Genomic DNA, 26,689 nt, shown 5'->3' with positions numbered 1-26,689 from the left:
TTCAGAACTTTTTTTTGTTTTTCGAGACAGGGTTTCTCTGTTACACAGAGCCCTGGCTGTCCTGGACTCTCTGTAGACCAGGCCGATCTTGAACTCAAGAGATCCACCTGTCTTTGCCTCCCAAGTGCTGGGATTAAAGGCATGTGCCACCTTGCTCAGCCTGGAATTTCAGAACTTAGCTTCTAAAGCAGTCCAACTACGAAAGTAAAGTCCCTTCAAACAATACCTCCTTCTGGTTAAATTAATGAATTATTTCTTCATCAGCTCCGACTCAATCTAGTATAAACAGTAGGTCAATACTGAGTACCGAGGAAACTTGGTACCATGACTTTAGGGGCTTTTACATTTACTGTGTATTAGGGGGTAGGGGCACACTTGAGCTACAGTGTATATGTGGCACTCAAAAGACAACTCACAGGATCCTAGGGACTGAACTCAGGTCATCAGGCTTGGTGACAAGCATTTTCACCAGCTATGTCATCTTACCACCATGTCTACTCCTGCTCTATCTCACAGTCTCCATACTCCTCAGCTTGGATGTAATGTACAAGTCACGCCAGGCACCACCAGTGAGGTCTGTTGACAGAAAGCCCCAAGTCCAGACACATTCTCACCTGAGCCCACACCTACTCCAGGGCAGAAATGGGCCATGAAAATGATATCAAGACAAACCCAGAAGTGCTGAAATGGAAGAAATGGTAACTGTGCAGAGCAGCACAGGACAGAGACTGACAGAACCACCCATCCGACCACAACCACAAGGAACACTGATTTTGGAGTAAATACATTTATTGATACCCATTTTACATATAGTTCAATGAAATAATCTATAAATATAAAAGCATTTTTCCTTTGGATATCACCATGGTCCATGTAAATACTCAACAGTCAGTCATCTGCAGGAAGCACTTCAAGTCTCACTGCTAGGTTACAGACCTGAGTACATGTCACTCAACAGCGGCACTGATGCACTCAAGTGGCCCAGTGGCTTTGGAATGTGACTACTGGGCATGTGCAGTAAAGAAAATGTGTAAGTCTAAATCATTGGGAAGGGTATCAGCAATGAACAAGAGAAACAATTATGAATTCATATCCCAGGCAAAGGAAAGTACCACAGGCGACACTAGGTGCCAGGAGACCACAGAGTATGTGAAGTAGCCCACGCTGTAGCACTGCGTGCTCCCTCCAACCCCCAGTGTACAGTCCACCAGAGCCTTAGGGCCATCTGTGGTCAAAACAATTCTTAAAGAGCCTACATAGCATAGAGTAAAAGGTATGGCATCAAGATTAAAGAAAAGTGAGCTAAGTACTTAAGTGGCATAGTGAGTGTGTCCCCTCACTGTGAGGAGCTGTGGGGAAAGCCTTTCTGTCTTCAATTCCCTATTACACTGTGCATGATCATGATCAAATGAGGAGAGCACATCTGTCTGCTACCCAAACCACAGGTGTGGAAAATCTCTTCTGTTTCAAAAGTTTTTTCCTCAAGACATCCAGAAAACTGATGCAGCCCTTGCTGAGCCTGGCTCTCCCCGATGCCACACACAAACTTCCTCTTTTCTTCAGGACAAATACAGAAACATCCTTTGCCGCATCTTCTGAGTCAGCAAGCTAATGTATTTCCACGGTCTAGAGGTACAGTGAGATCTGAGCTCTGAAGGCAGTGTTAGAACGTAAGCAAAGCAAGGTCTTTAGACACTACTCAAGTGAAAGCCTAAGGGAAGCGTATAAAACTCAGGTTTCCTACTGTTTTAGGCTGTAACTGACAGCGACATTCAACTGGTAAAGATGGATAACCGGTATCATCTCCAGGTCCAAAATATTCCAACTATTTAAAGTAGGACTCAAAAGGGGAGAAAGACACACTGAGCTCTGAGGTCTCTATAACTCTTGCGCTGTACTGTAAAGACATGGCAGCTTCAGTTGCACACAGCTGGCTGAAGGGCTTTCATCAGCACGAGAAGCCCCACCGTCGTCCCCAGACTCCCATAGGCAGCAGCTCTCGTGTCCTGTAGCACATGGCACCTGACCCTGGAGTGAGGAGTGAGCCGGCCCTGAGCCTCAATTGCTGAGATTCAGACTAGATGGCGTTCCTCGGTGTGCCATTGTGTGCCAATGCTTTCAGGCTGGGGGCACTGGTCTGGTGGCTGCAGCTTCTGTGAGAAGTCACACCCACCTCAAACACCTCATGGATAGCCTTGCGAAAACAGTGGAAGTTGTAGTCTATCAAACCTGCAAGAGAGAAAAGGCCTGTCTAATTAGCGTCAAATGTGAAGCTCCCTACTATCTGAAATTCTCCACACTGCAACCATGGTAAAGCAAGAACGCAGCAGCTAACACTTTACCTCTGGGGCACGAGTAGATGGGGGGTGGGGGGTGGCGGAGCCTGGTAATCTAACCAATTAAACGGGAAGGTGAATGTGTGAAAACAGCCTGAAGTCAGGGTAACACTCGCTCTACTGCCACGCTGCCCTGTAGAGCAGCTAGTGAGGTCTGCAGGAAGCAGGCAGGCAGCTCTGGTACAAGCTCAGCAGGGCTACCGCAGCCTGCGCCCATCTTAGAGTGGGGAGACTTCCTCTCTGTTTTGGGAACTGGACATCCACTTGAGACTCTGGGTGAACAGAGGTTTCTCTTGTGACAGAAAGCAGGTTGCCATATCCCCCTTCACCTTTACATGAGGAACCCCAAGTCTAAATGAGCAACTGATATTGAGCTTTAAAAAAAACTATTTCCCAGACCCCCTGAGCTGTATACAAGCACTTGGCTTGAACTTATAAAATGCCCAAAGTGGAAAGCAAGCTCTTCAATCCCAAGAGCCGCCATCTATACCCACAGGCAGAGAAAGACCATCCCTCCTGCAGCCATCCACATCAACCTCCAAAAAGCACCGCGCGGCCAAATCATCGTGCGACCTTTCAGTATTTCTAACAGACTTGGTAAGTCTTTCAACAGTTATTGACAGCACGAGAGCGGATGAAATGTGTCAAGCAGCAGCATCAGGTCCACACTTGCAAGCATATGCTAGCTGGGGCAGAAAGCCAAAACACAACAAATCAAAACAGTCTGCCAACCAACTACCAAGGCGGAAGCAGTGCACAGAAGGGAGAGCTAGCACAGGCAGGGCAGGGCTGGCAAAGCAGACTTCAGGGAGGAGGCTGAACTTTGGGTACACTGTCCAAATTCCAGTAAGTTCTCATACTATGTACATGTGCACACATACACACACATAAACGAAATGCTACTAAATTATAGAAACAAAAACAAGCTACCAGAGAAAACTGAACGCCCATGAATAGGTGCTTCACTATAAAAACATACCTGTCCTAATCAGCAACTCAATATGTAAAACTGAGATACTGCTTCATACCTACAGGCTGAGGACCAAGCATTATCAAGGAGACAACATGAGGAGAACACTCACAGGGCTATGAGGGATGAGAATGACAAAGCCCCTTGGGAGAGTCCTTTGTGAATGCACCCATGTGCCCCACTCTTGCATGCACACCCTAGAGACAGACGACAGGCATACAAAGCAAATCTGTTCATGGGCATTGGCTTTGTTTTAGGGTTTGTTGCTGTTACTGTTTCTTCATTTTTTGACGCAGTCTCTCATGCAGCCCAGACTAACCTCAAATCTATTAAGTGGCCAAGGATGACCCTAAACTGCTGATCCTGCCTCCACTTCCCAAGTGCTGGGATTATAGGTAATGAACCACCATTCCTAGTTTATGTGCTGCTAGGATGGTGAACACAGAGCCTCCTGTGCACCACACAGGCACTCTAATGATGGAGCCACCTCTCCAGCCATTTTGTTTTGTTTGAGCTGGCACCTTGCTTTGCAAATCCTAGTGTGCTGGCTAGTAACTTGACACAAGGTAGTAGGTCATCTGGAAAGAAGGAACCTTACCAAGAAAATGCCACCATAGAACTGGCCTGTAAGCCAGGTGTGGTGGCGCACTCCTGTGTAATCCCACCACTCGGGGGGCAGAGGTAGGTGGGTCGCTCTGGGTTTGAGGCCAGCCTGGTCTACAAAGTGAGTCCAGGACAGCCAAGGCTACACAGAGAAACCCCATCTTTGAAAAAACAAACAACTACAAAAACAAACAAACAAAAAAGAATTGGCCTGTAGGCAAGTATGTAGAGCACTTTCTTAATCGATGATCAATATGGGGAGGGCCCAGGCTTTGTGGTGGTGTGAATCCTGGGCAGGTCCCAGGTTCTCTAACAAAACAGGCTGAGCAGGCTATGGAGAGGAAGCAGGTAGGCAGCACCCTTCCATGGCCTCTGCATCAACTCCTGCCTCTAGGACCATGTCCTGCTTGAGTCCCTCCCTGCCCTAACTCCTTCAGGGATGGACTGTGACTGGAACTGCAAGCTGAAACCCTTTCCTCCCAAAGCTGTTTATGGTCATAGTATTTGGTCACAGTGACAGAAACCCTAAGACCTAGATGGCCTCAAACAACAGGCCTCCTGCCTCAGCATTTCAAGAGCTGAGACCAAAGATATAAACCTTACACACAGCCTATTCATGGATATTTGTCACAAAATTAGTTGTACTTCTGAAATAATCTGAATGTGCAGCAACAAAACAAAGTTCAATATATAATCCATATGCAGCAGTGGGAAAAAAAATCTCAAAAATAACCCTGAACAAGAAGAAATACGCATGTTGCAAAAACTAACTTGAATTCAGCATCATTTGCACATTATTTATGGGTAGATATAAAGCAAAAGAGTAAATTATGCATAAGAAAAATAAAACACATAGCACCAAAAAACAGATGTAACCAAGAGAAAGATATACAAGACTGCAGTTGTGTGTCATACAACTGTCTTAACTATGTGCATGTGTGGGTGTGGGTATGTGTACCTCAGTGCAGTGCCCATAGAGGCCAGGAGGCATCAGACCTGGAGCTACAATAACAGGTGGCTATGAGCCATCCCCCATGGCTGCTATGGTCATCTGAAGAGCAGGAAGTGAGCTTAACCACTGAGCTACCCCTCCAGTCTGCACTGGCTTTTAAGGTCAAAAATATATATGCATATTTTGCTAATTATGAAAAATGTTTATATATGAAATATTTCTTTTAAAGCTCAGGTAGAAGAATGGGATTTTTTATCTGTGTCTGCACATGTGAGTGTGTGAATGAGTGTAGGTATATACTTGCCACAGCATGTGTGACCAGGGACAACTTTAAGTGTGTATTCTGTGCTGCTTCAACTTCTACCTTGAGACAAGACCTCTTATGGACGGTTGTATATGGCAAAACATGGCACACAGTAGAGATCTTCAAATATAAATCATCCAATGTAGCCAGGCAGTGGTGGTGCACACCTTTAATCCGAGCAGTTGGGAGGCAGAAGCAGATGGATCTCTGTGAATTCCAGGCCAGCCTGGACCACAGAGTGAGTTCCAGGACAGCCAGCTGTTACACAGAGAAACCCTGTCTCGAAAAACAAATAAATAAATAAAATAAATAGGGGCTGGAGAGTTAAGAGCACTGTCTGTGCTTCCAAAGGTCCTGAGTTCAATTCCTAGCAACCACATGGTGGCCCATAACCATGTATAATGAGATCTGGTGCCCTCTTCTGTCCTGCAGCTGTACATGCAGGCAAAACACTATACATAATAAATAAATAAATAAATAATAAATAAATAAATAAATAAAATTTTAAGAAGGCATCCAATGCATTAGTTACAGGATTCTGCTGCAGGCTATTGTAGCACCACAGGTCTGCAGGAATGTGGACTTAGGCCAGAGTCACTGAAGGCAGAAATGGAAAGGAACCACAGGGAATGTTTTCCAGGAACAAATGATAAGAGTTGATAAAAATTCAATATGAGCAACACAGAAAAATGAAAAGAGGAGAACATGAAATCCAATCTATGGACTAATATACAAAGGCATCTTAAAAACACCAATTAGCTGACTGTAAGACATTGAGGTTTGAACATAAGAAAAACAGCACAGCTTGTGACAGAAGCAGGGAAGGCAAGAGTCAGAGGTGAAAAGCTTGGGTGGGGGGTTGTCATCATCATCATCATCAATCAGTGATGACTGCCCACAATGGCCAGAACACCAGGCAAATACTGAAGCAAAGATGTCTTAATAATAGCTCCAGAAAGAGCTGCAAGTGTAAAATTTTCAGTCACAAACTGATTAGCCCAAGCCTGGAACTAGGGCTGAAGAGAGTCAGCCTAATGGGCAAAAGCACTTTCACATAAGCCTAACAACCTAAGTTCAATCCCTGACAGAACCCACAGTAGGAGAAAACAAGCTCCCAAACCATGCACTGGAGGAGCTGAATAGAAAGAGTGAGAGCAAGCAGAAAGACTTAACTCTAAAGAGCATGGGATTAGGAAAAAGAAAACTAGCTAGAAGAAAATAGGAGACAGAAAAATATACAAGGTGAGGCAGAGAAGAAAGCTGTGATCAAGGAAGCACTGGCAGTCACAAGCTGCACAAGACGGAGAGCCAAAGGGGACAGTTGCACACAGGTTCTCAGACAGAAACGACAGGCAAGAAAAGCAAACAAAAGTGTATGGTGGAGGAGTAAATAAAGGGGATAAAAAACAATTTAAAGCACAAGATTAAAAGGAAAGAGAATGTCTAGGCTACATATAGACAGAAGGCACAGATATATTGAAGTTGCTTGTAAGATAGCCATTAGTATTATGGTACTGCAGTGTTTTCAAGGACCCGAAAAATCGTGACAAAAAATGTAACGAGAACAGCATTTTAGCTAGGAGTGGTGGCCCCAGCTTTAATCCCAGCACCATGGCGGCTCACGATCGTCTCTCACTCCAGCTCCAGGGCATCTAACGCCCTCGTCTAGCTTCTGTGGGCTGCATACAAGTGGTACACAGACGACACACACAAGGAAAAGCCTCATACACATACAATAATAAATTTTTCTTTAAAAAGAAAAAAAAGGAGGCTGGAGAGATGGCTCAGTGGTTAAGAACACTGTCTGCTCTTCTAGACGTCCTGAGTTTGGTTCTCAGCAACCACATGGTGGCTCACACCATCTGTAATGGGATCTGGTGCCCTCCTCTGGTGTGCAGGCATACATGTAGGCAGAACACTGTATACATAATAACTCAATCTTAAAAAAAAAAAAAGGAAAAAGGAAAAATCTCTCTGAAGGCTAGGGAGATGGCTCAACATTTAAAAACATATGGTTCCCAGTACCCAATGGTGCCTCCAAACCACCCATAGATCCAGTGTTCCAGAGGACCCAACTACCCTCCTGACCCCCTCAAGCCCCTGCACCCATGCGGTATACACACATTTACTCATACACACACACACACACACACACGCACACACACACACACACACGCACACGCGCACACGCACACGCACACGCACACACACAAAACAGTAAATACGGCTCTTTTTTGTTGTTGTTTCTGTTTTCCAAGACTGGTTTCTCTGTATAGTCCTAGTTGTCCTGGAACTCAGAGAGATCTGCCTGCCTCTACCTCCCAAATGCTAGGACTAAAAGTATGCGCCACCACTGCCTGGGTTTTGTTTTGTTTGTTTTAATGATGACTCCAGTTCCAGGGGCTCCGCTGCCTTCTTCTGGCCTCCACTGGCACTGCACGCATACAGTACATAGACAAATTCACTCACACACGTGCACACACACACACAGAGCAAAAGAATAAAATTCTTAAAAGGAACAAAATTTAAACAATGAATAATAAATACAAGCACCTTAAAAAAAAAAAAGAAAAACGTCATTACCTTTTCGTTCAAAGCTCTCTTCCCTAAGAATGCAAACCAGTGCCAAAAATTTAGTTACTTCCTTTAAATAAAGGACAGTTGTATTATTCAGCTTGATAATGGCCATCGACTCTTTGTCATAAGCACTTCCACTTCCATCTTCCTTTAATCTATTTTAAAAGAAAGCACCATTTATTACACATTTGCCGACTAGGCATTTTGTACAGGAGCAAACCTTTCCACCCCATCCCCAAATGTCTTCTGAGAAGGCGTAAGACTCCTGAAGTACACGGGGGCAGTCATCAGGCAGGGTAAGTCACAGTCCAAGAGCTCCTGCCAACAGCAAAGCTCTGCACACCCCTCCATCAACACTGTGCTCAAGCATTTGCAGACAAAGGTGACAATGATGCGTCTGTGAACCACTGACATTTCCAATGCCATGCTGGCCGGCCAGCCGGCCCTGACTGGGCTCTGAAGCTCAGCTGAGGCCCTTCTCTCTCTACTCCCCTCAAGCTACATGACCACCGAGGATCTGCCACCAACTCAGCCAGCTACTGCAGGATATATTCTACATGCCAAAGCAATCACACTTTTTCTCAGATATCTTTTGTTGTTTCCTTACAAATAAGTAAATGAAATCAAGAAAATTCATAGTCTACAGAAGAGCAGTCCCAGCCAGAGAGAAGGAATTACGTTAAAAATCAACACCTTTTAAAGAGTTTGAGGACTGCGAGGTAGCTTGTCAGTAAGGAAGTTTGCAATCAAGTCTGACAACTGGACTTTAATCCGTAAGTGGAAACACAGAAATGACTCCAGTCAGTTTTTCTCTGACCTCCACATGTGGTACCACAACATGAATGCATGAATCTGCACAGAACTGAAGAACTTCCAAAACTGCCTCTTTAGTAGAGGCGTTTGGGGCTGAGAAGATGGCCCACTGGCTAAAAGCACTTACTGTTCCTCTAGAGGACCCAGGTTTGGTTCCCAACACATATATCAGGCGCTCAGAAGCCTGTCATCCCACTTTCAACAATGTGCTGTGCTCGCTGGCCTTTGAGGACTTACATACACACGATGCACAGAAACTCCCACAGGCGCACAGACACATACTCATAACAAATAAATCTTAAAAGAAGTACTAGCCTTCCTAAGGAGGGTGAAAGGCACAGCCCTCAAGAGGGAGGAGAATGGAGAATTCAGGGACAGCCTGCTCTACAGGGAGATGGTTTCAAAGAGAAAAAGCAATTCAAAAAACCTGGTTTGTTTGTTTTTTTAAGTGAAGGAACCATACTAAGAAGAAAACGCTGCTAACAAGGATCTAGCAAGAAAGAGTGTTTCCCTCCCGTTTTCTGTTTTTATCATCTCGTAGTTTACTTTCAGGAAGGAGGGCTTATGTTTTAAAATGTTCTAAATCTTACAGCATATGTTTCATACATTTATTTGATCTCCACAACAACCCAGACAAGGGTGGTTACTATTGCCCTGTTTAACTACTTTAACTTTGAAGGGCGTAGGGAGGCAGAGAGATAAAAAATAGTAACCTACACACAAGTAAGAGAATTATGCCCATTTTAAAGTCGTAAAACTCTAATTTATAAAAAGTAAAAAGATCCCTGGCAAGGTCTGGACTCAAAACTCAGGGTTTTAATTCAATCCAAGTTTCCAGTATCACAACAGTAGGGAAGAGTGGGCCATATGCTTTATGGAAATAAAAGAAACTTTATGGAAATAAAAGAAGAAGAGGAAATGCAAGTGTTCCATGCTGTCAGCTGACAGCCAGAGGTCAAGGAGATCCTATTCTATGCCATACAGGAAGTGAGAGCAGGCACCAGCTGACAAGACACACGGACACACATGGACATCTTTGGCTGTAAATAGCTGTAGTTTCTAGTGCTAGCCACACGATCTCAAGTCACTAACATGAGAACATTACGTCATGCAAGATTGGTGACCTGAGTTCAACTCACATCAAGGTGAAAGAAGACAAGTGAAAAAAGATGTCTTATAAGCCAGGCGTGGGAAAAAATAACATAAAATAAGCCAGGTGTGGTGGCTCAGGACTGTAATCCCACCCCTTGAGGGGAGGCAGAGGCAGGTGGATCTCTGTGAATTTGATACCAGCCTGGTCTATAAAGCAAGTCCAAGACAAACAGGGCTACACAGAGAAACCCTGTCTCAAAAACGCTGAACAAACAAAAAGCACAAAATGGCTGTCCTTTGAACTGCATACTATGCCATGGTGTGCACGGGCCCTGCACACACATATCAAACAAACACACATGCAAACACGCGCACATATACACATACAATCTTTTTAATTAAAAAAATAATAAAGGCACATTCTTGGCTAGGGGCTTAGCAAACACAAGGCTATAAGGGGCAGAAAGAATAAGAGGGACGTCTAGATAGCTAGTCATGCCTGGAAATTAAACAGATTTTGAGGGTTAATATAGCTAAGAAATAAAATATACTAAAAAGTGGACTCAAAACTTAAGGTTTTTATTTGTTTTTGTTTTGGGTCAAAATTCTCTAAGCTAGCCAGGCGTGGTGGGTGGGTGCACGCCTTTAATCCAAGCACTTGGAAGGCAGAGGCAGGCAGGTATCAGTGAGTTTGAGGCCAGCTGGGTCTACAACGCTAGTCCAGGACAGCCAGGGATACACACAGAGAACCCCTATCTCAACAAACAAACAAACAAATAAACAAAAACCCAAAAAACAAACAACTCTCTTAAAGAGCTTGTGTGGTGATAGACACCTGTAATCCTCCCCCTTGGGAGGTGGGGACAAGAGGATCAGAAGTCCAAGCTCCTCTACTAAATCTATCAAGTTTGAAGATAGCCTGGGCTACTTAAGACCCTGTCTCATAAAGAAAGAAAGAAAGAAAGAAAGAAAGAAAGAAAGAAAGAAAGGAAGGAAGGAAGGAAGGAAGGAAGGACGGACGGGAGAAATGGCTTAGTGGTTAAGAGCACTGTCTGCTCTTCCAAAGGACCCACCCTTTGGGTGCTCTTCCCAGCACCCACACACAGCTCACAACTGTCTGTAATTCCAGTTCCAAGGGATCTGATACCCTCACACCAATGCACATGAAATAAAATTAAAATAAAAATTTTTGAAAAGAAAAGAGGCTTTAAAGCAAGTATATTTATATGAATTTTAGTCTAAATATGTCCAAACAGAAGCAGAAGGTCACAGCCAAGAGAAACTAGACTTAGAAGCAACCCGCCTTAAAGGGAGTCAGTTGAGAAGAAAGGGAACCTGCTTGGTACTGAAGTTCTCAGTGAAAGGCTTGCGGCAGAGATCCTCTCCTCAGGTATACACTACTGGGACCCGGCAGTGCCCTCTGCATTCATTCATTGCCACTTTCATGGGATGCATGGAACACAGGGACTTCAAATCTTCCCTCCTATTTATTTGTACTAATACAGCCTGAAAATAAAAGATCTAAAATAGTAAAACTGATAATAATTTTTTGAGGTTTTGTTTTTGTTTTTTAAGGTACAAAAACCAGGTGCAGTCAGAGCAATGGCTCAGCTCATAAAACAACTGGCTGCACAAAGCCTGACATCTCAGCTGCTCAGTGGGAGTGCAAAGGTAGAGACGGGAGGCTCAGCACAGCAGGGCCCGTGAGCCTGGACTCCACAGCACCCAAGAATCAAGCGAAACCCTGTCTCATCCAGGCAGAAGGTGGGAACCCACTCCTTAAAGTTGCTGTCTGACCTTCACATGAGCACCATAGAGGATGAACATACGAAATAAAGAAATAATAGCTTGAAAAATGTGAAACAAGCCTCCTGTGTGCTAGGATTAAAGGTGTGTCCAACCATGCCCAGCTTGAGAACCTATCTTGAAAAGAAAAAAAAAAAAGTCCCAGAACTCAGGAGGCAGAGGTAGGAAGAATCTCTGTAAGTTCAAGAGTCTACATAGAATTCTAAGCCAGCCAAGAATACATAATGAAACCCAAACAATACAAAAATCAAAAGTCCATTCCATGAAACCTGACTTTAAACTAGGCAGTAGCATTTATTCAGACTATTTTTAGTGTGCTTTATTTACTGTTGTTTGGTTAGGCGGGAGTGGCTTTTTTTTATGCATTTTTAAAATTAATTTATTCATATTACATCTCAATGGTTATCCCATCCCTTGTATCCTCCCATTCCTCCCTCCCTCCCATTTTCCCCTTACTCCCATCCCCTATAACTGTGACTGAGGAGGACTTCCTCCCCCTTTATATGCTCATAGGGTATCAAGTCTCTTCTTGGTAGGGGACTGGCTTTTGATCCTCCCGAGTGCTGAGATTCTACAGATGAGCACCTCACCTGGCTGTTCAGACCACCTTGGGGACAGTTTGAAACAGGGTCTCATTTTGTAGCCCTGCCTAGCCTGGAATTCACTAGGCTGGCCTCAAACTTAAGAGATCTGTTTGCCTCTGCCTCCACACCTGGTCCCAAGATCATTTTAAATAAGTTAATCTAGTTGGGTTCTTTTGTTTAAGCCTTGCTAAGACCCAGAAGAGAGAAGACAGTACAAACTCCCCCCAGTACAGAAGGAGAGACTTTCCAAGTGCTCTCTGCTGTCCTCTGAAGGTCCAGCTTACAGACATCATGCCTAAACAAGTCCACTTCAGCCTGATGAGATGACTCAATGGAGAAGGGTGCTTGCCGCCAAGCCTGACAACTGAGTAATCACCCAGACCCACCTAGTGCTAAGAATCACCTTCCAAACGCTGTCCTCTGAGCACAGTACAAGTGGCATGACATGCACATCCATCCATTTCTATACTAGCATCCACGCTAAGTAAATATAATCCTTAAAATAAAAAAATTCTCACTTCAGTATAAGCCAGAGGTAGGAATTGGCTAAGTTTTCCACCTATCTGGGATCTTGCAGAAATATGTAAGCACTTACCCATATATACAAGACACATCAATTACAACATCAATCATGTCACAGCAAAGTTCGTAAGACTGCATATCCACAGGGGAACTGTCTGTTGCAATGTAGATTTTGCTGACAACATCAAAGAGAAAAGCTTTTTCAATACCTGAATTCTTGGAAAAACAAAATTGGGTAAGTGTTCTGTTTCTTTTAAGAATCACAATTTACAATTTTTCAAAGACCTTAAATTACTGAAAAACAATCTAATTTCAAAAGTAATTTTCCCATTTTTTTTTAAATGGTTCTGGGATACTGAATGCAAGGTTCAATCAAATGCTATACCACTGATTTCCAACCCAACCCTTTATATCACTTTTCTTTTTTTAAAAAAGATTTATTTATTTATTATGTATAGAGTGCACCTTAGATCACATCATAGATGGTTGTGAGCCACCATGTGGTTGTGGGAACTTGAACTCAGGACCTCTGGAAAAGCAATCAGTGCTCTTAACTGCTGAGCCATCTCTCCAGCCCATCACTTTTAAGTATACTTAAACACCAAAATAAATAATGCTTGGTTGGGACTTTAGACAGGGCCTTACTAGGTAGTCTTAGGCTGACCTGAATGCTCAATCCTCCTGCCTCTGGCTCTTGTGTGATAGAATTACAGATGTGTAACAGCACAGCCAGCAATTTATTACTTCTGTGTGTGTCATGCTAAAAATTGACCCTATGGTCTTTCACATGCTAAGCAGTGCTCTACCACAGGGCTACATCCCAACCTTCAGGAAGATGCTTAAGGAAGTATGGGGGACTTTACCTAAAAGGTATGCACATGCACACACACATGCACACACACAATCAGAACAAGCTATATTTTATGCTCTAACTAATCTTACATGTTGAGTCTTAATCTTTAATTCAAGCCTCTTTTTCTGGAGAATTAAATGCAAACACATCTAACAACAGCAGAATTGGAAATTAAATCAAAGTAAATAATTTACTTACTGATATAAAGATATTTAATAGGTTTTCCAAAGTTGGCAGTTGTGGAATGAGTTTCTGTACCACCTTACTAAAGGCTTCAAATATTGAGTGGTCATAGATGCTAGTCAAATAAAAGCTAAAATATAGAACACAGGATGGTTATTTAATAAAATAAGTCCAGTAACTACGGTTTTGTTTTTGTTTTTGTTTTTTTTAGATTTATCTATTTACTATTATGTATACTATATGTACACAGTGCTCTGCCTGCATGTACACCTACAGGCCAGAAGAGGGCATCAGATCACATTATAGATGGTTGGGAACCACCATGTGGTTGCTGGGAATTGAACTCATGACCTCTTGAAAAAGAGTCAGTGTTCTTATCTGCTGAGCCATCTCTCCAGCCCAAGTTTCAGGGTTCTTAACGTTCACATATACTCTGTCTGCTACCCACATCATTCTAATAGTAAGACTATTTCCCAACTGGGTTGTGCCTTTGCTACATTACACAGAGGGCAACTGAGAGAGCATCCAGGAAGGCTCATCAAGAGAGAAACACCAGTTTTTTTTGTTGTTGTTGCTGTTGTTTTGTTTTTTTAATTTTTCAAGACAGGTTTCTCTGTGTAACCTTGGATGTCCCAGACGCACTGTGTAGACCAGGCTGGCCTTGAACTCACAGTGATCCTCCTGCCTCTGCCTCCTGAGTGCTGGGATTACAGGCGTGCGCCACCACACCCAGCTTGAGAAACATGACTCTTTAAAGGCTACTTCCCAAGCACAAAACTGAGACAAAAGCCAAGATCAAAATTCAAGGTAGAGACATGATCATCTGTTTTATTCATTTATTTATTTTAGACAGAGTAGCATGGAACTCAAGCTGGCCTCAAACACACTATATAGCTGAGGATGACCCTAAATTTCTAATCCTCAAGTGTCCACCTCTCTAAGTGAAGCTGGAATTAGAGGTTTTCTCACCACACTCAGCAGAATAATGTGGTATTTACTAAGTAATGCAATTCACATTCCTACTAAAATGTCACCTCAGAAAGGTCTTTCCTACCAGCCATGGTGGTGCACGCCTGTAATCCCCACACCTGGGAAGAGGCAGGCGAGTCTCTATGAGCCTGAGGCCAGCCTGGTCTGCATAGCAGAGTCCAGGGTTATATAGTGAGACCCTGTTATCTCCTCTACCACCCAACGGAAAGGTCTTTCCTGACCAGCCTATTAAGCAATAAATCCATACCCACAACGCTTTTGCCGTATGTTCTTCATAACATCGGTAAGTACACTTCTGCGGCCACCACGCCCTAAACACTTGACCTCTCAATAAATGACTGCTTAGATTAGGTAATTAGCCTAAGGAGGATGGAGACCTATGAAGGAGATGGACTCTGAATGGATTACAGTAAGAAATCAAAGTGTAGATTTCACAAAACAAATTTGAGAGAGGCGGCCCTTAAATACAGTGGACAATTCCACCTGCTTTTTCATTGAGGATGTTTTTCATCATTTAGTTATATCCATAATATATTTTATGTACGTATTACCACATTAGAAATGAGGAACTGTATTTATACTCTATAGGCAATTTAAAGAAAATTTCAAGATGGGGCTTGCAGTGGTGCACGACTTTAATCCCAGCACTCGGGAGGCAGAGGCAGATGGATCACTGTGAGTTCAAGTCTAGCCTGGTCTATAAAGTGAGTCCAGGACAGCCAGGGCTACACAGAGAAACCCTGTCTTGAAAAGCAAAAAAAGAAAGAAAGAAAGAAAGAAAGAAAGAAAGAAAGAAAGAAAGAAAGGACAATTTCAAGGAAGTGAATTAAGAACCTAATCAAGAAGGAGCTCTCCTCTAGAGGTCAGGGCACCATGGCAGGGAAGGCCACGTGTCTCCTGACACTAGCAAGAAGGAGCTCTCCTCTAGAGGTCAGGGTACCACGGCAGGGAAGGCCACGTGTCTCCTGACACTAGCAAGGAAGAGACATTTAAGTGTTTCCTTGAGGCAAAAATTTCAGCAAGGTTAGGGTGGTCCTCAAAACTTGTGAGAATCAGAGATGAAGGGGACAGGTAGAGCCCACAAGGCAGCAAAGCATGCTCATAAACTGAGTTCCTAGCAATGGAAAAGCAAACTGCACCTCATCTATTGAACTGCTGGCATTACAGGGAGGTATGGGATGTGCTGGGGTAGCTCAGGGGTAGAATGCTTGAGGGGAATATACGAAGTCCTGGGTTCAACCCTCAATGCATATAAACAGTAAAAGCTTGATGCAAAATTCTACTGAGGTTAGTTCAGGGCCCGTCTGAGTACAAGGGAGGCCATGGAGCGTCCTGGAGCGCTCAACAACTGGGAGTTCAGAGAGTCATGCTGGCTCCTCACCAGGACAAAGGGCAAGGCTGAAAAATTCTGACAAAAAAACAACCAGATCCTCAAAATTGAGGTATTTATGGGATGGTACTTTTACTTTCTCTCCCTAACCCTAACCCTAACCCTAACATTTATTTACTTTTGTTTTTCAAGATCTTTCAAGGATCTTACTAAGTAGGCTTAGTTGGCTGACCTCAAATTTGCAACGATCTTCCTGCCTCTGACTCCCAAGTGCTGGGATTACAAAGACATAACACCATACACAACTCTAAAGACAACTTTCTCAATTTTATTTTTTTAAGCATGGATTACCTGTGTTTTAAAATTTTAATCCTAGATGGTCAATGAGATCTTCCCTACAATATTTTCTAGAAACCACTGAAAGATTCTACAACCTAAGGCGCAGGAACTTAGGGCTAGGACAACTGACTTGAGTCTAGAAGGAAGTTTTTGTAACAGACCAGGGGTAAGGAAATTACACTTGCATCTCCTCTCTGCTTCCTCTTTAAGCTGTTTTTATGATCAAGTGAGCATCTTCTTCCTATTATCACGAGATATACAATAGCATTCCTCAGAGACTTTTAGAATATAAATACACAACATACATAACTATTTAAACCTGGGCTTTGCTCTTTAAGGTAAGTTCCTGACTTTTAACTGCAAGCCAGCTGTCCTGCTGACCCCACAGAACACTATGTTGATGCAGAAGACAGGAGCTACCTAACTTCAGAGTTTTTACGTATAAGCTTATTAAAAACCAAGGTACACTAGACTCAGTCCAGACTTGAAAGTGCACACCTTTAAAAGCCTCTTCCTACATGAGACTGACAAGACTCAAACTCAGCTTTCACAAAAGAATACGACAGATCTCTTGTACAAAGCCAATGGGGGTTAAAAAGTGAAGAAACCAAGAGGGCAGACGTCCGAAAGCCACCTCATGACATGAGGAAGCAGCCTGACTCCCGTCCCTTGAGATGAATTTGCACAAGCACCAATGGAAACACTTCACATGACTTCAATCATCAGGAAAATGAAAAGGGGAAAAGTAACTTCTCAGTAACACAAAGCTTAAAAAACAGCTTAGAATCCACCAAAGAAGAGATGGAAATTATTACTGCATTGGGAAAGGGCACAGCCGTCACAGAAATCTGGTTCTGTAATGACAGAGATGGGAGTACAATTACAGGGCTCTCAAATCAAGCAGTGTGTTGTTACCTAAGATGGAGCTTTTCCAGCCCAGCATCTGCAAGGTCGTCATTGGCCCTTTGATGAATGTCCCTCTGTGTTTCTATTTTGTGATCATCAGACAGACCATCGACTTTGTGGATAAAAACCTCAAAATTCATGTCTGGGTTAACTTTGTAGGCTTTAGAAACAGTGATGTGCAGTCGTGTTAAAGCCTCCATGTAGTCATCCTGAAAGTCAGAACAAAATGTTTTTAACAAAAATATCTCATAAAACACAAGTAACAAGTTAAGAAAGCCTCAACCACCTCTTTCCCCAACCAGAGAAAAGTTATGCTAATTGCTCATAAATATTCAGATGTGCTGACATACAAAACTAGTTAAGCAGTGCTTCAGTTTCTTAACGTAGAAGGTGAAATACCAAGTCAGTGCCTGAACATCAAATGTTACTATTAAGAAAAGAAAGGCCAAATGCACACTTCTTCCTACTAGAACTGTTAAAGTAATCCCAGCTCTGCCATTTATCAGGTGTGTGGTTCCAAGCACAATGCTTACACACTGATGTACTATAAGTGGGAATAACTAGCACACACTATTCAGATAGTGTACGGAAGAAAATGCACTGACTACTGAGCTGGAATCACCCAGCAAGCTTTCCTAATGCTCTGGCTTACAAAAGGTAGGCCAAAGGTAAGGATACAGCCTGCCACACAGTGGGCCAAAGTATACACTGCTAGATTAAATTCAACGTCAACATTATACCTAGATTAAAGTATAATGGATTCATTTGTCATGTTCTTCCTGATATTGTGGCCACTGATGGGATATTTCAATGGGTAAGGTGACCATTGCAATAGATAATAAAGTACAGCAATATCTACTATTAATCAATAAAAGTAGGCAGCAGAAAGCCCACGGTAACCGCTTTTTAACTGGGTGCCATCTCCTAAGCACCTGAGAGTCTTGAACTGTACAATCACAGGTCCCTCTGCAGCTGTCAGGGATCTACTGGAAAGGGAGAAGCTTCAAGCACATGACAAAGAAGACAAACAACTTTCCCCTGCCTCTAGAGCTTTCTGCCACCAGAGAAGAGTACACATCATCATGCCTAACTACCTGTGCATCGATGACATATATCAATGCTCCTGTCCCCCTGAAGATCATCTCGTAGTCAAAGGTTGGGTCAAAGAAGTCCATCTGCCCAGGGAAATCCCAAATTTGGAAGTTCACAAAGGAGCTATTGGAAATGTCATCTTTATAAATCTTGTTGGTACTTTCCAAAAAGAGAGTCTCATTGGGTGACATCTTATGAAACACCACCTGTTAAGAGAAACAGAAACAACTTGAAGATTATTTAACTACAGAATTTATATTAAAAATCCCATGGCACTAACATTAAAATTTTGACCTTGATACAAAGGAAACAATAAGGTGATAATTGGATAGTAAACGCCTGCTACTATTGTTCTGTTTCTGACAAAAGATACCAAGTTAACTTCCACTCGATTCACTTTGAAGATGAGCTTTTCTTTTACTATTTTAACAGCATTACTTCTAATGCCACCATTTCTCTCACCTGTGCCGTTTTTTATTCTCAGTGTTTGTAATTTTTGATTTGGTTTGGTGGCAAGGTGGACTCTTTTGAGAAAGGGTCTTAGCTATGTAGCCCAGACTAGCCTCCAAATCCAATCTTCTTGCTTCTGCCTCCTCCAGTTATGGAATCACGGTGCCACCCAGACAGGCTATATTGTGTTCTGACAAGATTTAAATTTGTCAAAATCTGCTTTAAGATTGTGAAACTAAGCTGGGTATGGTAGCGCACACCTTTAATCCCAGCTCTTGGGAGGCAGAAGCAGAGGCAGGCAGATCTCTAAGAGTTCGAGGCCAGCATGGTGTACAAAGTGAGTTCAGGACAACCAGGGCAGTTACACAGAGAAACTCTGTCTTGAAAAACCAAAATTAATAATAATAATAATAATAATAATAATAATAATAATAATAACAACAACAACAATAACAATAATAATAATAATAATACCACCTAATCACCACAAATTCAAAGCCAGCCTGCAATACTTTTAGAAAACAACAGAAAAACCACACAGCAGGGCTGGAGATGCAGCTTTAAGGCTTGCCTGACACAATCCTAACATAGCAAACTCAGTGTTAACCTGGAAGAAGAGAGCAAAAGTCCTCACAGGTTTTGCAGTGGGAGTTTGCTTACCTAGCAAAGCAAGGTTCTGTGTCTAAGCATAGGCACTTTCCACCCCGTTCCCCAAAAGATTCCAACTTTTGACACAGACATGAGACAGCCCATCAAATGCAGGAGTGGGGGCGGATTACTTTTTTAAAACACCCCATCTACAAAATACCAGAGAGATTTCTTTTTGGATAGACTGTTGTGTCAGAATGGAAACAAGGAACGCTCGGGAGTCGGTGACACCAGTTTTATCAGAATGTTTTGTTTGTAATAGGAATGGCTGATGAAAGAAGTCAACCCTGCCTCTATTTCCCTCTCATTAAAAAATAAAAAGTCTCAAGACATTCTATTCGTTCTTGACAGACCTAAGGTGCAAACAAACTCAGTGATGTCTGTCTGCCTACAAAACACTTTTGTCTCCAAAGACCTTTGGGATCTGTCACCTGTAACTGCAATCACAGGGCGGAAAGTACTAAATAAAGTAAGTGCAGTGATGGGACCACCTCCACCCCCAAATGTTACAGAAGACTCCAATAGACTGATAACAAAAGATACTGAGATGCCCAGTGTCTTTGCCACAGCTCTTTCGGGAGCTGCTACGGCCCGGAGCTTGGGAGGGGGATCCCTGAAAACTCCGGTCACCAAAGTGAGATGCAGCGAGAGAGCACGCTCACCAAGTTCTCCACGTGAGAGCTGGAGAGGACCGGTTGGTTTCGTCAATGCCACAAGGGCTGCGACCAGGAGGGCGGAGATCTAAGGGCGGTGCCCGACACCTTCCTCCTCCCTCCAGCCAGCGTCGCCTCCTCGCCCCGCTCGGCCCTCGGCCGACCGAGTCGAACCTGGAGGCCCAGGTCCCGGACTCTGGGCGAAACCGCGCCCAGGCTCTGCGCTCGCAGGCGTGGACCGTGCGCTGGGACGCAGCGCCAGGCCGCCACCCTCCCGGGCGCCGCGGGCGGAGCGAGACCGAGGGTGGGAGGCCCGGCGCGGGGCGCTCACCTTCTGGATGGAGGACTTGCCGCTGCGCCGCAGCCCCATGAGCAGGATCCTTGGCTTGGAGCTGTCAGCGCCGCCGGGGCCGCACCCGCCGCCGGCCCCCGCGCCGCCGCCGCCAGCCGCCGCCGCCTCCTCTTCCTCCTCCTCCACGCCGTAGCCGAAGTCCTTGGGGAAGGAGTCGGCCGCGCCGTAACTGCCGGCCAGGGGCGTCTCCTCCGCCCCGTACTGCAGGGACATGGTGCTGGACCACCGCTGCCCGCGCCCTGACAGGCCAGGCCAGGCCAGGCCGCCGCCTCCCTAGGCCGCCGCTGTTGCCGCCGCCCCCGGCAGCAGCCGCCGCAGGGCCCGCCCCCAAGCCCGGCTCCGATTGGGCTTCCACCGAGCACCGGCTCTTTATTGGCCGGGCGGGCTGTCACTCCGGAGCAGCAGGGTCGGTGGTATGCATCACGTGCCCGGAATCACCTGACTAGCAGCGGCTGAAAGGGGGGGGAGGGAGGGAGGAGTCACGAGGAGATCGGCCGGGCCGCGCCTCTTGTCGGGCTCCCGGCCTTGGCCCGGGGCGCAACCCGCGCGTACCTCCGCCTTCCCTGTGCGCGCCGGGCTGCTCACCGCTCCCTGCTTGCCTCCTTGCATGCTCCGAGAGTACCGCAGGGAAGATGCTTCTGGGCGTCTGGGTAAGAATTCATTATCCCGTCCCTCCACCTTCTCCGGTTGCAGCTGCCCAGCCAGTATTTAGTGATGCTTGCCAGGTCCTGGGTACCAGGAAGGCACTGGAAACTGAAACTGAATTGCCCTTGCCTGCCCTGGAGTTGTTTGAAGGTTGAGATTGGACCTCTGTGTAAGTAGACTCAGTACAGATCGTATGAGAGAAGGCCATGAGCACAGATGAACTGCTCCAGAATTGGGGGAGGAAGTCCACAGGAGATCGTATGTGAGCCGGTCCAGAACCATTGGATGCGGTATGTGCGAAAGAGGCTCGGTGATAACCTTAGCTGGTAGCTGGAGCCCGGTAAGGAAAACAAATGCAAGCATGCTGAAATATCTTATCCCTCATAGGATACTGCTGCCTTATATTCCACGGACTCTAGCTTCCTTGTTCGCACTTAAGAGTGCTCCTCCACCATCCCATCTTACTGCATCGACTTTGACTTCCTTGTGATGAGAAATAATGATGGCAAATGCTTGCTCCAAAGTATGTTTCAGAATTTTTACGTTTTGGACTCCAGAAGTGGACATTTGACCACCTTTAAAGTATAGATAGCCCTGTACACTTAAAAGGAGTTGGAGTTGGCATAGGGGCCTTGGTCTTACAAAGTTGACTGTTTGCAGGGCTGAGGATGGAATTCGGGGTCTTTTGGGCATGCTAGGCAAATTCTACAACATAGCCTTATCCCCTGCTCAGACTGACTTGATTGTGGAGAGAAAAGCTCATGGAGATCTAGCACTTTGGTTACACCTGATCTAGAACTCAAAGGCAGGTTATAGCCTCAGAGGTCATCACAACCTCACCTTAAAAAGCTATCAACACCATAGTATCTAATCTCTAATAGGCAGGCAGGATGCACTTAAATGTACATGCCCCTCAGTGTCTCTGAGACTGCTTACAGGACACCATTAATCCCATTAACAGACTAGAAGACAGTCATGTTCCTTATATAAGCTAGAACCAGTATAATGAAATGGTGTCTTAGCCAGGCATGATGACACACACCTGTAAATCCCACTATTTCAGAGGCAGATAATACAATTAAGTTTGAAGTCAGCCTGCTCTACACATCAAGTTCTTGACAGCCTAAGCTAGAGGGGTGGGGGGTAAAAGCTGTTACACTATATTGCATAGCATAAGGACAAAAATTAAACTCTACACATGCTCAGTACAATTTTCCCCCCAGATATCTCAGAGAACCAACTGTTGTGCCAGAGGAAATAAAATTTAAGGGTACCTGTAATAAAAGCTCTGGTTAACAGTTTTGGCTAGGGTGTATGAGCAGAGGCCAGAGGACAACCTTGGGCATCTTTTCTTAGCCTTTCACATTGATTTTGGGGGACCCAATTTCTTCTTTGTTATTTGGCACTGCGTATGTAAAGCTAGCTAGCTAGCTTGTAAATTTCTGGGCTGACTCCTGTCCACTTCCCATCTCAAAACAGGAGCCCTGGGGTTACAGACACAAATCTGCCAAACTTTATGTGAGTCTGGGGATTTAAACATTTATGGGACAAGTGCTTTACCAACTGAGCTATCTCAAAAGCTCTGTTCTGTCTAAAATTTCATTCTGGGATGGAGAGATGGCTCGGGGGTTAAAAGCACTTGGTGCTCCGGCAGAGGACCCACATTCAGTTCCAATACCCATATGATGGCTCACAACCATCTGTAACTCCAGTGTCGGGGCATCCAATGCCCTCTTCTGGTTTTCCAAGGATAGTACACATATATACATGTAGGTAAAACACTCATACACATAAAATAAAATTAAATAAATTGGTGTTGGCAGTGTAGCTCAGTTGGTATAATGCTTGACTGGGTCCCATCCGCAGCACTACATACCCTAGGCCTGGTAGCACATGCCTATAATCACAGCTAACAGTCACACTCCTCAGAGCCTAAAGTGGGCAAAACAGTTGTCGCTTCTTCACAACGGCCCTTCTCCTATTAGTCCTTCTCCTCCCGCCTTCGTTCCTGTTAGTCTTACACTAATGCAGTCTTCATCACACACCAAGTCTTCTCAACCTAAACTAACCTTGAGCTCCACGCCCCAAGTCTTCTCAGGTCCCTGTTATCTTCAGTTACTTCAATCATTGCTTCTACAGTATTGTTCTGTAGGACTTTTGAGGATAAAAATGTTTTATGTCTACACTGTTCAGGATAGTACCCGCTGGCCACATGTGCACTGAATGCTAGAAATGCTGCTGGTGTGACTGAGGAACTTTTTGTAGCTGGTGGCAAGCACACTGAACAACTGAGCCGTGTTTTCACATCCCTTCTCCTTATTGTTCATTCTTTAAAATGCATTCATCCTTGTCAGCATCCCTCAGATGCTTGGTACCTACAGAATAACCATAGGGCTTTCAGGAAGATTTATTTATACCTGGACAGGATTTCTGTTCTCCAAATTTGACGTTTAGGCCTTAGGTGGGCAGACTCTCACCTAGCTCATCCAAGTTGTCCCGACCACCTAGCCCCGTCCAGCCACGTGTCTAGCTGTATCTGCCAGGCCTATAGTAATTTTCATGTTCTCTGTTTTGTTTCCTATTTTGTCAGAAACCCTGCTCACTTTGTGCAAGTACATATTTTTAGTCACGATAGGGCTTGATGTTAACTTTTTTGTTTGTGCCGAACAGTGTATATACCCCATTTTGTCACGTTCAAACCTGTTCCATGTCATCCAGCCTTTCCAATTCTGTGGTGCTTACAGACGTGGCAGCACTACCAACTGCTCTGCAGGTAGTCCTTTAGTTTGCAAGACACTTTTACACCCACTGTATTTTAATCTGATCCTGACAGTAACCTTGTAAGGTAGGCAAAATGTGAAAACACAAATACACACATACCTTGGGAGGCGGGGGTTGTTGAGACAGGAGCGAACATAGTAGCTAAGGCTGGCCTCTACTTACTATGTTGTCAGAAATTACTTTAAAATTCCTGAACCTCTTACTGCCAAACGCCAAGATTCCAGGCATGGACCATAGTGTCTGGTATGTGCTGTGTGCACATGTGGAAGGACAGCGCTCAGATGACTCTCCTCGTGGGATCCAGGGACTGAACTGAGTTCTTCAGGCCTGTACCTAAGCAACTTTACCCACTGAGCCATGCCTATAGCCATAATTCTTATTTTGTAGATGAAGCAGCTGAAGTTTAGCAAGAACTGAACTGATGGCCCACATTTCCTGTTTGAGGATTTAACTAGCATCATTTTCCCTGACCCTGACTCTTCATTCAAGTCCTTGACAGAAATGGTGGAAGGGGCTCGATGGTTGAGAGCACGCACTGCTCCTGGGAAGGACCTAAGTTTCGTTCCCCGCACCCATGTCATGTGGCTCACCATGCCTATGACCTTAAATGTTTTTCCTAAGATGTATTTTTTCATTTATTTATGTTAATGGGTTTGTTTTTTAAAGTAAATATATGAGTATTCTGTCTGTGTGTACATCTGCAGGCCAGAAGAAGGCATCAGATCCCACTATAGATGGTTGTGAGCCACCATGTTGGTGCCTGAACTCATGACCTCTGGAAGAGCAACAGTGCTCTTAATCACTAAGCCATCTCTCGAGCCCCAGACCTTGCTTTTTTGCTTTGCTTTGTTTTGTTTTCAAGACAGGGTTTCTCTGGGCTCTATAGACCAGGCTGGCCTCCAACTCAGAGATCCACCTGCCTCTGCTTCCCCAAGTGCTGGGATTACAGGAGTGTGCCACTGTGACTGGCTCAGACTTTGAATTCTTAAGTATCAATGGTGACCCAGGTCTGTTCTACCTACAAGTGACAATCTAACCTACATGCTGCAACTAATGTGCAAAAGGTCCAAGAGACAGTCACAGACCTACTGACATAACTTGGACCAGGCAGGTGGGACACACCTTTAGTCCCAGCACTTGAGAAGCAGAGGAATGAGGGTCTCCAAGTTAGAGTTCGAGGCTACTGTCAGCCACATGGTAAGTTCCAGGCCAACCACAGATACATATAGCGAGCCCAGTTTTAGAATGAATGAATGAATGAATAAGTAAATAATTAATAATAGTACCATGAGGGGGGAAAAAAGGACTGGTTGCTAAAAAATAAAATGTAGTTGTCTGCATCAACAAAATGACAGCCATACAAACTACCTGAAGTTAAGTCCCCTCTCTTCCAAATCCTCATGGGGCCCTGTTTCATTATTCCTACAATGCTTAGCACATCCTAACCCACTTGACACATGTCTCATAATGAAGGAGTGTGTACCACACCAGCACTTAGCCTGGCGCTGGGCACCCAGGACACACTCAGACTGGTAAAATAAGAGAATCTGTCCAGATGAATGTTCCTCCAGTAGCATCTGGTCACCTTCCAGAGACAAGCTTGTGACTGAGGAGGTGCAGGCCATTGTCACAGTGCTGCCAGCAGGACTGACTCCAGGGCCCTTGTGATGGCTTGGTCAGGGTTCCCAGCAGGTGCCAGTGCCTCTGCCGGTTAGACCAGCTTTGACTGGATATGTGCAGTGATCAAAATCTAAAGACAGGCTGCCTAACAATAAGGATAGAAGGACTTCCATGTCTGTCAGTGAGGAAAGAAGTGATCAACAACACATGACTGTTCCCAGAGAAAGGGCGAAGGGCCAGATGTGGGGGTGAATGCCTATAATCCCACCATTCAGGAGTTGGAGGCAGGAGTTAAAGGCCAGCCTGGGGATACCTGAGACTGACCCCTACCCAAAAAAGAAAGAAAAGGACTAAGAGAACGAGTGGTGCTTTACCATTTACAAGTCTTCCATATACATTCTCTCATTTCACCTCACAACAACCCTGTGAGGTAGGCAAAGGGTACAGATGAGCACAGTGAGTCTCCAAGCCAGCAGCTGGCCCGCCCAGGGTTCTACAGTTAGCAGCACGTCCTGTGTGGCAGTGTTAGGCCCAAAAATTCAGCACCCAACCTTTACTTGTCCTACCTACTTCACAGGGATAATAAAGATAAAATGAGTTCAAGGCTCAAAAAATACCTTTGAGGGGAAAGAAGTCCCTGTAATTCCATACTATAACCATCTGTGACATAATGGCTCATCGCCTTTCCTATCCCAGCCTGTGCATGAACCCAGAATTTTATATTATCTCTCTTCCGTGCTCAACCACGGAAGGAAGGAAGGCAAGGTAAGAGTGTAGTCCTGTTGGAAGCTATATGAATTACAATCAAGGTAACTGCAGCATTAAGCAAACTGAAAACAACTGACTGATGTGCAACCAGAACACACTAAAGCACACACACAGCAAGGCAGCATTATCAGATGGGCGTGATTGCATAGAAAGAAAATGTGGTGTCAGAGTTCACACTGGCACACACAAAGGTATCTAAGGCAAGTGGTGGCGAAGAAGAGTTATTTGTTCCACATTATAAAAGGAGCGGAAGATGCGTGGGGACCTATGCCAAAGCATCATACATCACAGATGTGTGCAGCTGTCTACAGGAAATATGAACTTCAAGAATGAGTGTGCCTACTGTGTTCAACTCTGAACCAAGGGACAGCTCCATGCTAATCTCCTAACTAAAATATAACCAGTACCATCATTCCTAACTGGATAATAAATAAAACATCTTTTAGTGAAAAGTTATATGGCTCTTTAGCTTTTCTTCATGATCTACTTTGGATTCTCCTGCTTTAAGACCCAAAGAAAG

At 44.5% G+C, this 26,689-nt stretch overlaps 1 protein-coding gene across 1 annotated transcript; it reads right to left on the bottom strand.

Moving 5' to 3' along the window:
- Positions 1 to 771: 771 nt before the first annotated feature.
- Positions 772 to 20,717, bottom strand: RRAGC (Ras related GTP binding C). The gene is made up of 7 exons (XM_084787133.1): positions 20,335 to 20,717; positions 18,255 to 18,458; positions 17,170 to 17,369; positions 13,611 to 13,725; positions 12,633 to 12,775; positions 7,749 to 7,897; positions 772 to 2,229 (listed from the first exon to the last, which is right to left on the bottom strand). The coding sequence occupies exons 1-7, from the start codon at positions 20,566 to 20,568 to the stop codon at positions 2,078 to 2,080; spliced, it is 1,197 nt and encodes a 398-aa protein (XP_084643259.1). The 5' UTR covers positions 20,569 to 20,717; the 3' UTR covers positions 772 to 2,077.
- Positions 20,718 to 26,689: the final 5,972 nt, after the last annotated feature.

Source organism: Acomys minous, assembly GCF_964271855.1.
Source record: "Acomys minous genome assembly, chromosome: 6".
NCBI lineage: Eukaryota > Metazoa > Chordata > Mammalia > Rodentia > Muridae > Acomys > Acomys minous.
This window is presented reverse-complemented; position numbering and strand designations above follow the sequence as displayed.